Source organism: Dendrobates tinctorius, unplaced genomic scaffold (assembly GCF_039654945.1).
Source record: "Dendrobates tinctorius isolate UK_male_01 unplaced genomic scaffold, ASM3965494v1 ptg000039l, whole genome shotgun sequence".
In the NCBI taxonomy this organism is placed as follows: Eukaryota; Metazoa; Chordata; class Amphibia; order Anura; family Dendrobatidae; genus Dendrobates; species Dendrobates tinctorius.
In genome coordinates this window covers 21,208,657-21,224,567 of record NW_027361707.1, presented here as the reverse complement: position 1 = coordinate 21,224,567, position 15,911 = coordinate 21,208,657, and the positions used below count along the sequence as shown (strand labels likewise).

At 41.0% G+C, this 15,911-nt stretch overlaps 1 protein-coding gene across 1 annotated transcript in view; it reads left to right on the top strand.

The window, feature by feature from the left end:
* ABLIM2 (actin binding LIM protein family member 2) overlaps positions 1-15,911 on the top strand; it is a 230,106-nt gene that overhangs the window by 182,500 nt on the left and 31,695 nt on the right. Inside the window, exons 16-18 of the mRNA XM_073574547.1 lie at positions 3,919-4,057; positions 4,438-4,496; positions 14,251-14,305. Of these exons, the coding sequence (XP_073430648.1) occupies positions 3,919-4,057; positions 4,438-4,496; positions 14,251-14,305 (253 nt within the window). The remainder of the gene's footprint in view (positions 1-3,918; positions 4,058-4,437; positions 4,497-14,250; positions 14,306-15,911) is intronic.

Genomic DNA, 15,911 nt, shown 5'->3' with positions numbered 1-15,911 from the left:
GTTGGGGGGTTGCGGCAGCTCCAGTGTTGGTTGAGGCGGTAGATCCAGTAGTGGGGAGGAGGCAGTGGGGTCATTGCAGGCTGTAAGCTTTCCTGAAGAGGTGGGTTCTCAGGTTCTCTCTGAAGGATCCGAATATGGTTGATAGTCGGATGTGTTGGGGCGAAGAATTGAAGCGGTTGGGTGAGGAGTGAATAAATGGGGAGGAGAGAAGGAGGTCTTGGGAAGACCAGAGATTACATGAGGGAAGATATCAGGAGATTAGTTTACAGATATATGTAGCAGACAGGTTATAGATGGCCATGTAGGTCAGTATTAGTAATTTGAATTGGATATGCTGAGGGAATAGGAGCTAGTGAAGAGATTTGTAGAGGGGAGAAGCGGAGGAGTAGCGAGGAGAGAGATGAATTAGTCGGGCAGCAGAGTTAAGGATGGACTGGAAAGGTGCGAGGGCGTTAGCAGGAAGGCCACAGAAAAGGATGTTGCCGTAGTCGAGGCGGGAAATGATGAGGGCATGCACAAGCATTTTAGTAGATGAAGGGTTGAGGAAAGAACGGATTCTGGAAATATTTTTGAGTGGAAGGCTACAGGAGGTGGAAAGTGCTTGGATGTGTGGTTTGAAGGACATGGCAGAGTCAAGGGTTACTCCAAGGCAGCAGACTTCCGTTACGGGGGAAAGCGTGATGTTTTTAATTGTGATAGGTAGGTTAGGTAAGGAAGATCTGTGAGAGAGAGGAAAGGTGATGAGTTAAGATTTGTCCACATTGAGTTTGAGGATGCGAGAGGAGAAGAAGGAGGATATGGCTGATAGACACTCCTGGATTCTGGAAGCAGAGCGGTGACATCTGGGCCAGAGAGGTAGATCTGAGTGTCGTCAGCATACAGGTGGTACTGGAATCCATGGGACTTTGCGTTGTCCCAGGCCAAGTGCATAGATTGAGAAGAGTAGTGGTCCTAGAACAGAGCCTTGGGTGACTCCAACAGGGAGAGGGTGGGATGAGGAGGTAGTCTGGGAGTGGGAGACGCTGAATGTGCAGTTGGAAAGGTATGAGGAGATCCAGGATAGGGCGAGGTCTTTGATGCCAAAGGAGGAGAGGATATGTAGTAGAAGGCAGTGGTTAACTGTGTCGAAAGCAAAGGACAGGTCTAGAAGGAGGAGTATAGAGTATTGTCCTTTAGCTTTGGCTGTTAGTAGGTCGTTAGTAAAGAGCTCCTCAGAGGGTCAGAGTGTGGGACCACTTGTCTCTTAGGACTCATCGTTGTTGGAGGAAGGAGGATCAGAGTGAGGATTGTGTGGTCCAGACTCTTCACTAGTGAGAGTGGACCATGTAGAAGACAGGGTGGTGCCGGTAAACATACTGGAAGTTATCTGCCATCCAATCGGCCACCTGTTTGCACTGTCCTGGCTTCAAGAGTGGTGGGACAAGAAGTTACATCTCTTGGATAAGCATATTTGTTGTGCTCCAGTAGCAGGCACAGTTTTACCTGGCCCAAGGCTTCAGCCTCTGCGTGCACCATCAACAGCAAGTCCATTTCATCGTCGCTTACCGCTCGACTTGCATATTTTATATTAGCTATATAATGTGTGCCTGCAAAGATTCCGGTATTAATAGGGAAAAGAAAATATGTAGCCCTGTAAAGGACTTTTGAATTTAGGTTTCAGCAACAGTAGACCTTTCAAAGGACTGTAAGGCAATCAACTCTGCCTATATGCCTCTAACCCTAATCTATCCTTCCTACAGTGGTATCACTGGCTGACACAGATAGAAAATGGCCCATCTGCAAGAACAATATATGGGCCCTTTGCACTCCAAGAGCTCCTAAAAATGCTAAATTGCACCTGTTTTGGAGGTAGAATTGGGCCCCTTACCGCTTGAATCCCTTTATACTCATTACTCGAATCGAGCACATCCAAGCATCCAACCAGCTCGATTCGAGTACCGAGCAGTTGAGCATTTTAGTGCTCAATCATCACTAATAATAACCTTATCTACACCCGATATCCTTAGCAATAAGTACAAATACCCAAAATGATGCATTGGATGTTATCAGGGGTGCAACAATTGACCGGTCCTTGTAATGGAGTGTAGGTCCACCACGGCCACCTCCAGAATCAAATTTCAAATATTAATTATTATTGGGTTTTTTTGGTCTCCAATGTTACATTTTTGCCTTTTTTTATCACTTCCCTTTTTCCACAATGATCTGTAACTACATCTCACCAGTAAGTAGAGATTAGTCACCTTGACCTCATTACCTCTATATTCCTGCTACCCCATCAGTTAAAGCTACTGTACTGTGAAAGTTTTGGGCAGTTGTGGAAAAATGCTGCATAGTAAGAATGATTTTAAAAATAGAAGTTGTAATTATTTATTTTAATAAATTTAAACAAAATCAAAGTGAATGATCAAGAGAGAAATCTAAATCAGATCAATATTTGACGTGACTACTCTTTGCCTTCAAAACAGCATCAAAGCATCATCGCTTTTTAGGTAGACTTGTACACTGTTTTCTAAAAACTCGGCAGGGAAATTGTTCCAAACATCTAACCACTGGTGGTGAGCGAACGTGCTCGGATAACGTGTTAAGTGACTATGCTCGGGTGTTATCCGAGTATTTGGGGCGTGCTCTAATAATATGTTTGAGCATGGTTTGTGGCTGTTAGACAGCTGCAACAAATGCGGGGATTTCCTGTTTGTTAAGCAATCCCTGCATGTGTTGTGATAGTCTAAAAAGCAGCAAAACATGCAGCCGCAAGGACTCGAACATATTACTCTAGCACACCCAAAATACTCGGATAACACCCGAGCATGGTCAAATAACACGTTATCTGAGCACGATCGCTCATCACTACTAACCATACATCTTCTGTGAATGTAGGCTGGTGCAAATCCTTCTGTCTTTTCAAGGATTTGCACAAGCGACGCTCACACAAGATGGTGTGGTTAGTTCTCGAAGATGTTTGGAATAACCTCCCTGACGAGTTCATTCAAAAACTGCTTGCAAGTGTACCCAGAAGAATTGATGCTGTGTAGAAGGCAGAGGGTGGTCTCACCAATTATTGATTTGATTAAGATCTCTGTTTAGTTCATTTACTTTGAGACAAGAGAGATTTACAGAAGCCTACACCTACAAAAGATCTGTGGTTAGTTTTCCAAGATGTTTGAAACCTAGAAGAATCGATTAGTTGATGCTGTTTTGAAGGCAGAGAGTTGTCACACCAAATATTGATTTGATAAAGATTTCTGTTTAGTTCATTTACTTTGAGACAGAAAGATTTGCTCAAACCTACATCTACAAAAGATCTGTGGTTAGTTTTCCAAGCTGTTTGGAACCTAGAAGAATCGATTAATTTATGCTGTTTTGAAGGCAGAGAGTTGTCACACCAAATATTGATTTGATTAAGATTTCTGTTTAGTTCGTTTACTTTGAGACAGAAAGATTTGCTCAAACCTATATCTACAAAAGATCTGTGGTTAGTTTTCCAAGCTGTTTGGAACCTAGAAGAATCGATTAGTTTATGCTGTTTTGAAGGCAGAGAGTTGTCACACCAAATATTGATTTGATTAAGATTTCTGTTTAGTTCATTTACTTTGAGACAGAAGGATTTACGCAAGCCTACACCTCCAAAAGATCTATGGTTAGTTTTCCAAGATGTTTGGAACCTAGAAGAATCGATTCGTTGATGCTGTTTTGAAGGCAAAGGGTCATCACACCAAATATTGATTTGATTGAGGTTTCTCTTTTGATCTTTTGATCGTTCACCTTACATTTTGTTAATTGCTCACAAATAAACCACTAACATTGCTATTTTTGAAAGCATTCTTACTTTGCAACTTTTTTCCACACCTGCCTAAAACAATTTCACACTAATATATGTCTACATGAAATCATTCTAATTGACATGACTTTTCCCCTTAGATTAAATCTAGTTGGCTGAATCTCAGAGGAGACATGGATGGCCAAAGTAACTCACCAGAGGCAGACTCACGATCGCTTTGCCTAAGTTCTGGAACCTACAGAGATTTTTCCCAGAGGAATCCAGGGGAGCCATACTCCCGTAAGTGGTTTTATATTCTTCTTAGATGTAGCAATAGCCATATTATCATGAGGTGGGCATAAAGTTGTAGTGGATTTTTGCATCATGACTTAATTTTTTCCTTCATGCAAAAAAGTGCATATATTTCCTTGTATTACCATGCCTAACAACATGGTGCTGCTGAGATAAAGAATGCTTTACCCGATACAAAATATAGAGCACTTTAATTGAAGCAGCTTCGAACTCTAAAGAGCCACCCAAAGAAAGGACTGTATAGAATGAGTAGGACTTTTTTTTTTTTTCTCTTTTCTTATAGGACATAAAATATATAAAATGACATCCTACTTGTCTATCGCTTATATATGAAGACATAATTTATTTTCTTGTATTTTGGTATATAGGATTACCCTACTCCAAGTCTGCATCCCTACCTGGATATGGTAAAAACGGCCTAAATCGAGTAAGTCAAAAATTAACAATACTGTATCTGTTCACACATTCATTCCAGGTTAGGGTACTTTCACACATCAGTTTTATGCCATCAGTCACAATCCATTGGCTAGCAGATCCGGTGAAAAAACGTATCCGTCGCATCATTTTTTCCGTCCGTTTCTTGCGTTTTTCGACGGATCCGTTTATTAAAAGCCGGCAATTCAGTGCGCTGTACAGTAAAATCACACTGACATGTTAGAATGGAAAGACTAGATATAGACACATAGAATATATATATATATATATATATATATATATATATATATATATATATATACTGTATATATATACTGTATATACAAATACATGTCATTGAGACATATATATATATATATATATATATATATATATACAGTCATATGTTAAAGTTTGGGCACCCCTATTAATGTTAACCTTTTTTCTTTATAACAATTTTGGTTTTTGCAACAGCTATTTCAGTTTCATATATCTAATAACTGATGGACTCAGTTATATTTCTGGATTCAAATGAGGTTTATTGTTCTAACAGAAAATGTGCAGTCTGCATTTAAACAAAATTTGACCGGTGCAAAAGTATGGGCACCTCAACATAAAAGTGACATTAATATTTCGTAGATCCTCCTTTTGCAAAAATAACAGCCTCTAGTCGCTTCCTGTAGCTATTAATGAGTTCCTGGATCCTGGATGAAGGTATTTGTGACCATTCCTGTTTACAAAACAATTCCAGTTCAGTTAAGTTTGATGGTCGCCGAGCATGGACAGCCCGCTTCAAATCATCCCACAGATGTTCAATGATATTCAGGTCTGGGGACTGGGAGGGCCATTCCAGAATATTGCAATTGTTCCTCTGCATGAATGCCTGAGTAGATTTGGAGCGGTGTTTTGGATCATTGTCTTGCTGAAATATCCATCCCCTGCGTAACTTCATCTTCGTCACTGATTCTTGCACATTATTGTCAAGAATCTGCTGATACTGAGTTGAATCCATGCGACCCTCAACTTTAACAAGATTCCCGGGGCCGGCATTGGCCACACAGCCCCAAAGCATGATGGAACCTCCACCAAATTTTACTGTGGGTAGCAAGTGTTTTTCTTGGAATGCTGTGTTTTTTAGCCTCCATGCATAACGCCTTTTTGTATGACCAAACAACTCAATCTTTGTTTCATCAGTCCACAGGACCTTCTTCCAAAATGTAACTGGCTTGTCCAAATGTGCTTTTGCATACCTCAGGCGACTTTGTTTGTGGCGTGCTTGCAGAAACGGCTTCTTTCGCATCACTTTCCCATACAGCTTCTTGTGCAAAGTGCGCTGTATTGTTGACCGATGCACAGTGACACCATCTGCAGCAAGATGATGCTGCCGGTCTTTGGAGGTGGTCTGTGGATTGTCCTTGACTGTTCTCACCATTCTTCTTCTCTGCCTTTCTGATATTTTTCTTGGCCTGCCACTTCTGGGCTTAATAAGAACTGTACCTGTGTTCTTCCATTTCCTTACTATGTTCCTCACAGTGGAAACTGACAGGTTAAATCTCTGAGACAACTTTTTGTATCCTTCCCCTGAAAAGCTATGTTGAATAATCTTTGTTTTCAGATCATTTGAGAGTTGTTTTGAGGAGCCCATGATGCCACTCTTCATAGGAGAATCAAATAGGAGAACTACTTGCAAGTGGCCACCTTAAATACCTTTTCTCATGATTTGATACACCTGGCTATGAAGTTCAAAGCTCAATGAGGTTACAAAACCAATTTAGTGCTTCAGGAAGTCAGTAAAAAGTAGTTAGGAGTGTTCAAATCAAGAAAATGATAAGGGTGCCCATTCTTTTGCACCGGTCAAATTTTGTTTAAATGCAGATTGCACATTTTCTGTTAGTACAATAAACCTCATTTGAATCCAGAAATATAACTGAGTCCATCAGTTACTAGATATATGAAACTGAAATAGCTGTTGCAAAAACCAAAATTATTATAAAGAAAAAAGGTTAACATTAATAGGGGTGCCCAAACTTTAACATATGACTGTATATTTATAGTTCATAGAGTTCTACATACTATGTAGCATAATAGCCGCTAAATCAATTGCCGGCTTCAGTAAAATCATTCCCGAACCCGATATGATATGACACATGGTTTACATATAGTAAGTGTTTTTTATATATGTCAGTGTTTAATCAATTTAGTAGTTTGTGGTAGGAAAAATTTGGAACTCTAGGGGTTAAATTTAAGGCTATAATCGCGGAAAAAAAATTGCGTGGGCTCCCGCGCAATTTTCTCCGCCAGAGAGGGAAAGCCAGTGAGTAAGGGCAGATATTAATAGCCTAGAGAGGGACCATTGTTTTTGCCCCCCCCAGCTAAAAAAATCTGCCCCCAGCCACCCCAGAAAAGGCGCATCTATAAGATGCGCCTTTTCTGGCACTTGCCCTCTCTATTCCCTTTGCCTTTAGCGGTGGCTCATGGGTTAATAATAATGGGTTAATGTCACCCTGCTATTGAAAGGTGACATTAAGCCGGGTTAATGGCAAAAACTGATGTGTGAAAGGGGCCTTAGCTGTACTGTATAGAATCTATCTTACAACCATACTTTCTTTTCCACATTAACTATGACTGTATTTTCAGTATATATCATTGGTCCATATTTTCAGGTGCAGAATCTTCATTCGATACATGATTTGGTAGTATACATGCATTAGAGCAGATCTGTCATCAGATATTACAATGCAAACTGCATACATTATTTGGTGGATCTCGTAGACCTTATGAGGCTGGTGTACTTGCTTTTAAAATCCATGTCAGAAAGTTTTCAGGTCTGATATTGAGAAAAGCATCTTTTTGAGTCAAGTAGAACTAAATAACTTAGGGCATTTTCACACTGCATGTCTTCCCACATTCGGTGGCATTATGCCCAAACCCCCCTGCAAAACAGGAGTCATGCGTATGCGTCAGTGGGTCCATTGACTGTAAGGGTGCAGACGGAGTTAACCGTGTACTCTGTTGTGCATCATTGGTCTAAGATTAAAACAGTGGAGACTCTTTGAAGAGTTTTTACCCACCATCCACATTTACAGCATCTTGATTAGGTATGCCATTAACTACTTGCGGTGCGGTTATATTACATGATCGCAGATGTAAATGCCTGCTGATTGGCGGTCATTTATTACCTGTTGAGACTGTGCACACAGAACAGTTGATAATAGATCGTTCTGTGCGCATAGCCTGTCATTATTCTCAGCAGCAACTTCCATAAAGCTTTCTAAATACAGTATGTGTCTAGTGTAGTGCCAGTGCATTAAAAACATACCGATCACTGCAATCCCCGATTTCCAGCACCGCAACGGTCCTCTTCTGATTGATGTGACTACAATTCTGACTCGCCGAATTACACTGGGGTTTGTGTGTGAACCAGAAGTCACTTTTAAGGACCTGTCACACTAAGCGATATCAGTAGCAATATCGCTATAACGTCACTGGTTTTTGTGACGTTGCAGCGATATTGCTAGCGATATCGCTACATGTGATACTTACCTCCGACCGTCTCCCCCGCTGGTTATCGCTGGTCACGCGAGAACGTCCTGGGCTGTTTCTCGTCGGCCACTTCCTGCTGGGCTTCCTGTGGCGCCGACGAGCGACGCGTGGACGCGGGCGGGAGGACGTCAGGATCGCCTCGTCTGACAGGTAAGTAGCGACCCCCGACCTCTGCTATGTCGCTGGTGAGATCTGCCTATGTGGCAGCTCACTAGCGACCACTTAGCGATGCACCAGCGATCCTGACCGTGTGATATCGCTGGTCGGGATCGCTGATGCATCGCTAAGTGTGACAGTACCTTTAGGCTTTGTTCACATGTTGCTTTTTTTGCTGCAGCCAAAATCTGATCACATGGCATTTAAAAAGCTCCTGTCAAAACCCAGGTTTTGCTGCCTTTTTTCCTGCTTTTCTTGCTGCATTTTTGCTGCGCTTTTCAGGATCCCAAAGTTCAGCTTCGCTTCCACTTAGCAAGGATGAACAATGCAAGGTGTTAAAACAGTGACAATTCTGAACAAAAAAGCTGGATTCATGCATGAAATGCAGCCGTGAACTAAGGTCATAGGAGTTCATGAAAAAAATACACAATTGCAAATGTAAAACAGCGAGGGGGGGGGAGCCGGTGGTAATTGGTTGGGCATTGTTTCCCTTCCATTACTTACATTGATAGGGCATTAAATTGGTCCTGGCATTGTTATTTTTCACACATTCACACATTGGTAGGGCATTGAATTGGTCATGCATTAATTACTTTAACACATATAACTACAGTGGCATGTAAAAGTTTGGGCAAAATTACTGTTAATGTGAGCAATTAAGCAAGTTGAAGATGAAATGATCTCTAAAAGGTCTAAAGTTAAAGATGAGACATTTCCTTTTGTATTTCATCAAAAGTTAGTTTTTCAGTTCGTCAATACAAAAAGTGAAACTCATATATTATATAGAGTCATTACACACAGAGTGATCTATTTCACGTGTTTATTTCTGTTAATGTTGATTATGGCTTACAGCCAATGAGAGCCCAAAAGTCATTATCTCAGTAAATTAGAATACTTTATAACACCTGCTTGAAAAATGATTTTAAAATCTGAAATGTTGGCCTACTGAAATGTATGTTCAGTAATTTCGCTCAATACTTGGTCGGGGCTCCTTTTGCATCTGTGATCAAAGATAACAAAGTGTTTTGAAGTTGCCCTTTCCTCAGTTTGAAATGGAAGAAATGGCAGTTAACAGGAACAGTGAAGGTCAAGATAAGATCTTGAAAACCAAGCAAAATTTCAGTGAGAGCTGCTCATAGGATTGCCAGAGAAGCAAATCAGAACCCCCGCTTGACTGCAAAAGACCTTCAGAAAGATTTAGCAGACTCTGGAGTTATGGTACATTGCTCTACTGTTCAGCAACATCTGCGCCAATGTGGCATTCAAGGGAGAGTCGTGATAAGAAAACCTCTCCTGTATCCTCACCATAAAATTCAGCTTCAAAAGTATGCAAAATAAGATCTAAACAAGCCTGATGGAGTTTGGAAACAAACCCTGTGGACCGATGAGGATAAAATAGAACTATTTGGCCACAATGATCAAAGTTCTGTGTGGAAAAAAAGACACAGAATTTCAGGAAAAGAACATCTCACCAACCATTAAGCATGGGGGTGGATTGGTAGATCAATTATGCTTTGGTGTTGTGTTGCAGCCAATGGCACAGGGAACATTTCACGGGTAGAGGGAAGAATAGAGTCAATGAAATTTCAACAAATTCTTGATCTATACATAACACAATCTGTAAAAAAAATTAAGTTGAAAAGAGGATGGTTTCTACAAATGGATAATGATCCTAAACACACATCAAAATCCACAATAGACGACCTCAAACGGCGCAAGCTGAAGGTTTTACAATGGCCCTCACAGTCCCCTAATCTGAACCCCATTGAAAATCTGTGTCTAGACCTCAAAATAGCAGTGCATGCAAGACGATCCAGAAATCTCACAAAGCTGGAAGAATTTTCCGAGGAAGAATTTTGTAATTTTTAAAATGTAAATGATGAAAATATATATATTTTTGCCTAACATGCAAAGAAAATATGTCATGTGTAACTTTAGGCCTTTTAGAGATCATTTCCTCTTCAACTTACTTAACTGTTCCCTACAACAGTAATTTTGACGAGGAGTGCCCAAACATTTATATTTCAAAGTATATGAATTGGGCTATGCTCCAGAACTTTCTCCATAGATGTGCATTAGACATGTGACATACATGTAGATTGCATGTCAAAAAAGGGATATATTGTTTTTAAGCACAACACTACTTGTACCCTAGTTTACATGTGTGCAATAAAAAGGGATGATCAGCAGCCATGTGTAATGGTAATGACTATACAAAGTAGTCCAGTGCTAGGTATATTCTGCTGTATTGTAATGATCCATAAAAGAAAGCTCAAATATACATGATACATGATATTCAAGAATTGAAAGACTCGACTGGCTACAAAAAGCATTTACCAGCTGTGAAACTTGCCAAAGGGGGTGTTATGAATGGGTCACCGAGGAGAAAAAAAACAAAACAAGCTAAGCCACAGAAAACCAGAGAAGTTGGTAACTATGCAGATTGCAGATCCCTGATCTTACCACACAACTAGCAGTAGCCGTGGAGCGTGCCTACGATGTTCCTAGATGCCTTGTCACGGCCGGAGGACTAAATAAGCCTAAAGCAAGAAAAGGGAAAACCAAATGCCCCAGAGCAGACCCCAAAGGAATAGACAGCTCCCACACATGTATTGACTGTGAAACAAGATGAAGGCACAAACACAGGCAGGAAAATAGGCTGAGCAAATGACTGGGCCCAAACTAACTAGACAGGAAAGGAAAGGCAAGTCACTGTCTGCAACCTGCAAAAAACCCTAGAAAAATAATGTCCAACACTTCTGATAGCAAAATTAACCCTGAAGTCACTAGACTTCTCCCACTATATCAGCACTCTGTAATATTCTGAGACTGAGCAAAAAGAGACCGAACTAGTAAGGGACAAAAAAGCCAATTGGCAAAATACTGATAAATAAGAGTGGAAATTCAGCTCAGCCCCCAGCCGGGGCTGGCAGACCACACAAAAAACTGACTAGACCAACAAAATCAAGTGTGAACATTTGCAAAAAAAACTTAGCTTTAGATGACTGGAACAGAGCTGAAAACCAAGAGCTGACAAGCCAGAAGGAATCACCAGCAACTGAATAGGGCGTCGGCTGTCTTAAATCCAATCTGAGAATCCTGAGATCCAATCATCATCCTCAGGTGGCAGATTTCCACCGATCAAACCAGCCGCACCACCTCCCGTCACCACCAGAGGGAGTCCAGAAGGGGAACTCACAACTGGTGAGAATGAACTCACAGCAGGGGGAGATACTACCCTGTTTCCCCGTAAATAGGGCACCCCCCGAAAGTAAGGCATGCTAGGGGGAGCACTGTGCCTCTGTGCCTGCTAATATAAGGCACCCCCCCGAAAATAAGGCATGCCTTGTTCTGTGCATGGGGCATGCAGTTGTGTCTCGCTCCCGCTGTCCGGTGCCCGCCACTGCAGCCGCGCTGTTCGCAGGAGTTAATCACAGCGTCAGAGCTGTCTGCCGATCACCGCCCATGAGCCCTGCGCCAATCACAGCACAGGAACTATGGGCCAGGTGACGTCATCCATAGCCTCTGATTGTTCCTGGGCTGTGATTGGCCCAGGGCTCCTGCGCTCTGATTGGCCCAGGGCTCCTGCACCACCAAAGCACTGAAAGCAGCACCACGGAGGAAACCAGTAAGAAAGTAAAAGTGTGTGTGTGTCTGTATATGGGTGTGTGTCTGTGTGTGTGTGTGTGTACGGTACACACATGGGAGGCTGCAGTGGAATACTGTGATAATGGGAGGATGCAGTGGGATACCGGGATGATGGGAGGCTGCAGTGGGATGATGTGGGATGATGGGAGGCTGCAATACTGTACTGTAGAATGATGGGGGTGCTGTATTGGGAACTGTAAAAGGATGATGGGAATATTTGGGGCTGCAAAATGATGATGGGGCTGCTACGATAAAGGAACTGCTGTGGGTGATTGTTACGGTAGCGGTACAGTGTCCAAAAAGTGTGTGGGAGCCATTTTAGAGCCCTTATGTTTTGTGGCCCTGTGTGGGAGTCAGGCAATTACAGTACCGTGTTACTTTGATTTGTTGTTTGCTTTTCTTCTGAACGGTCTATATGTCTGACTACTGGTTTTACGCTACTGACCATTCCTTATGTAAGGGTAGAGCGCACTGGAATGTTTCTCATGAAAATAAGACACCCCCCCGAAAATAAGACATGGTGCAACTTTCGGAGCAAAAATTAATATAAGACAGTGTCTTATTTTCGGGGAAACAGGGTAGGTGCTAACCATGCAGGGTACCTAAACTTTTGCATCGACCCATTTTCCTTTTTGTAATTTTTTAAATGTAAAAGATGAAAATATATACCCTAGATTTTTTTTGGTCTACAATACAAAGGAAATGTGTCATCTTTAACTTTAGGCCTTTTAGAGATCATTTCATCTTCAACTTGCTTAACTGTTCACAATAGCAGTAATTTTGACCAGGGGTGCCCAAACTTTTACATGCCACTATAATGTACCAATACTAACATCCAGGCTTCATACGACCATTCAAAGATTTTCTGGTTTAATCTTGGGAAAGTCACAAAAATAAATGGATTTCACATCCTGATACTCCTGAGTTTTTTTCAAACTCCTGAGTTTCAAAAACTGATGGTAATTTTTTTTTCTCCTTTTTTCCTTTTCATTGCATTGCTTTCTACAAGTGAAAAACGCCGCCAAAGCGCCGAAAGAAATGACATGCTTCAGTTTTCAGAAACGCAGCAGTTTTCCGATTCAATTCAGTCAGGAAAAAAAAACATGCATGTGCACGCGATTTCTGAAATCTCGTATCTTTTGCTGGTACTATAAAAACAGCTTTTAATTTGTAAAAAAACGCAGCGTGTGAACATAGCCTTACAGTGTAAACCTATGACGCTTTAGCTTTTCTGAAGAAGATATATAAAAAAACTCCAAGCTTTAATTTCCTCAATCACAATTAGCAAAACGTAAAAAAAAAAAACATTTGATATTGTCAAGTGCACAACTGCTCAGATGAATAAAGTATACAAATATTTATCCCATAATGTGAACGTCAAAGCAAAAGAAATTGAAATGCCAGAATTACTGTTTCATGGGGATTTTTTTTTATTGCGGCACTTCCCTTCCAAAAAATAAACTAAAAAGCAATCCAAAAATGATATTGAGAAAAACTAGAGCTCGACACTCAAAAAACAACCCCCCATCAACAGAAAAATTAAAAAGTTACATCGCACAGAAAATGGTGACCTGATTTTTTTTATATAAAGTTGTGAATTTTTTTAAAACTATTAAAAAAATAAAAATTCTTTATCAGATCGATATCATCCTGACCAGAAGAAACGTACATGTTGTAAGGTCATTTTGTCAATGAATGCCATTGAATAATGGGGAAATTGCGATTTAACAAATAGGAAATTGTGACTCTTTTAAAAGAATTGTAACAGCCCCCGGAAGAAGCCCACGCGAAACGCGCGTCGGGGCATTAGCGTGCAGTTCTCTTGACTTCTATGGGTAAGGAATAATTATGGGGTTATGACATTGTGACTGTTTAGCGAGGGATTATTTTGACACTTATACCTCACTGGGGGATTATTATGCCTTGGCTAATTCATGTTCCTGGGGCCTCTTTAATATACATTGACATGTACTAGGACTCCCTACTGTCATTAGTGCTGCACTTATGTTGCACCTTAGTCTCTTTTTTGACACTCTGCCATAATACTTTTTGTTTTTTGTTTTTTTTGTATTTAAATGTATTTGTGGTATATTTATTAATAAAATAATGGTGTGATTTTATCCGTGGAAATAGACTCCCTTCTTTTGCATGTTTACAAGTTTGGTGGAGTTTTCCTTTGGCTAATGCGACTTGGTGGTTGGGGTATTTTCTTTAACCACTATTGGATATTATGATTCCTGCCATTGGGATTTTGTATTATAGAACACAAGTGCAGGTACAGTAGAAGAAGCATTCCTGCTATTAGTCATGAGACATTTCTCCAGCCTGGTCCCTGGATATTTGGTTTTATGTTTGGCTAACATAAATGAATAACAATAAAAAAAAATTCAACTTCACTGATGTTTTGTCTTTATTTCCAGGCTGCCAACTTTGGTCAGTATCATTTGGATGATGATACTAGCTGGGGCATGAGAGGTATGGTATCATATAATTAATATTATTTCTATATGGTACTGTATATGTTAATGTTCTTTATGTGGGTAGAAATTTTTGCTATATATATGTATACTAGAAATATATAACCAACCAAATAAATAAAAATATCAAACTAGTCATTATCATTAGAATTGGTTGCACTGATGAGCTTTGTGACCACACTGCTGAAGATATAATTTTTGAGCAGTGATAAGAAAGCAATAAAATAATAGGTGAAACCATTCAATGATTAGCTGCAGCGTTATAAAACTCCTCAGACTCCACATTTACGGTCTATACTAGCTGAATGCAGAATCTCCAGATGCATTTTTTAGCCTGTATCTACTGCCTCCTGCTTGTATGAGCTAACAGGGAGAATCTTATCACAAGCAGATGTCAGGGGTGAAAGGCTGAAACTGCATTACAGATGATTCACTGATGCCCTATGGTGTGAATCAGTGGGTATTTATTATGTCACTGATTTATTACTGCTGCCATAAGATAGAAGCAGAAGCGATACGATTAGACTATGTCCCCAACTAAGCCAGTAGCATCATGAAATATGTCCTCAGCATTAGGGAAACCATAATTGAGGAATACACAAGAGCCACATTATTTTGTAATAGTATCCTTTGCTAAGATATATAGCTTCAATATCTTGTGTCCACACTTTAAACACTTATTTTCAAATTCCATGATGATCTATGAAAAGTTTCCAAACAATAGGTACATTTTTTTGTTGTCGGGGACTAGAATTCATTAAACTCCCAAAATGTAAATTAATAGTCAAAAGTCCCTCCTAGGAGTAAAGGCATCAGAAATATTATTTGAAAAGAGAAGTGGTCCGGTGTCGGGGAAGAATGGGGAGTACTGTGGGGGGGCTGTCTCACCCCACACCATGGAATACAGTGCTGTCATGATCCATGCTGGATCATGACAGATAAAATGCACTAGTAACCTTTTTTTTTTCCTTAAGCTGTGGTGCTTAAAGATAGTTTTGCCCCCGGTGGCCATTAGGGTCATTGCACTATGGTGGTTCCAGTTCTAGTTTTGCCCCCGGTGGCCGTTAGGATCATTGCACTCTGGTTTCTTTAGTTTAGTGCATGTATAAAGCAGGTGTAATTGCTCTGGCTCTGCTATAAAAGAGTGTCAGGTGTTGCAATCACGGTTGGTGAGATTGCTCATTTCCAACCAAGACTGGTGAAGGAAGGAGAGAGAGAGTTCCTGGCAGCTCAGTCAGAGTCCTGGTGTGGAAGGAGTCAGAGAGGATTTCCTTGCAGCTCTGACAGAGCTTGGTGGCAGCTATTCAGGAGGAAAGCTGCATTCTGGTGGTGGACTCTGTTGCTGGGAGCAAGAGCAACAGAGCAAAGCTAAGTGGTGTTTCCCTGTTTGTATTTTTCCCTGGTGTGTATTAGTACAGCGGTGGGGCCAGTGCCTGCACCACCCAGCTCCCCAGCAAGGGATAGGTGTAGGGTGTGCTAAGGTGACAGGTTCCGGCCCGGCGACCGGTGAGGAGCCTGTATGGGGAATGTTAGGAGTGTGAGGGACACTGACTCAGGGGAGTGCAGGAGGTCTCCACGTTCCCGTTCCCTATCGTAGGGCCCAC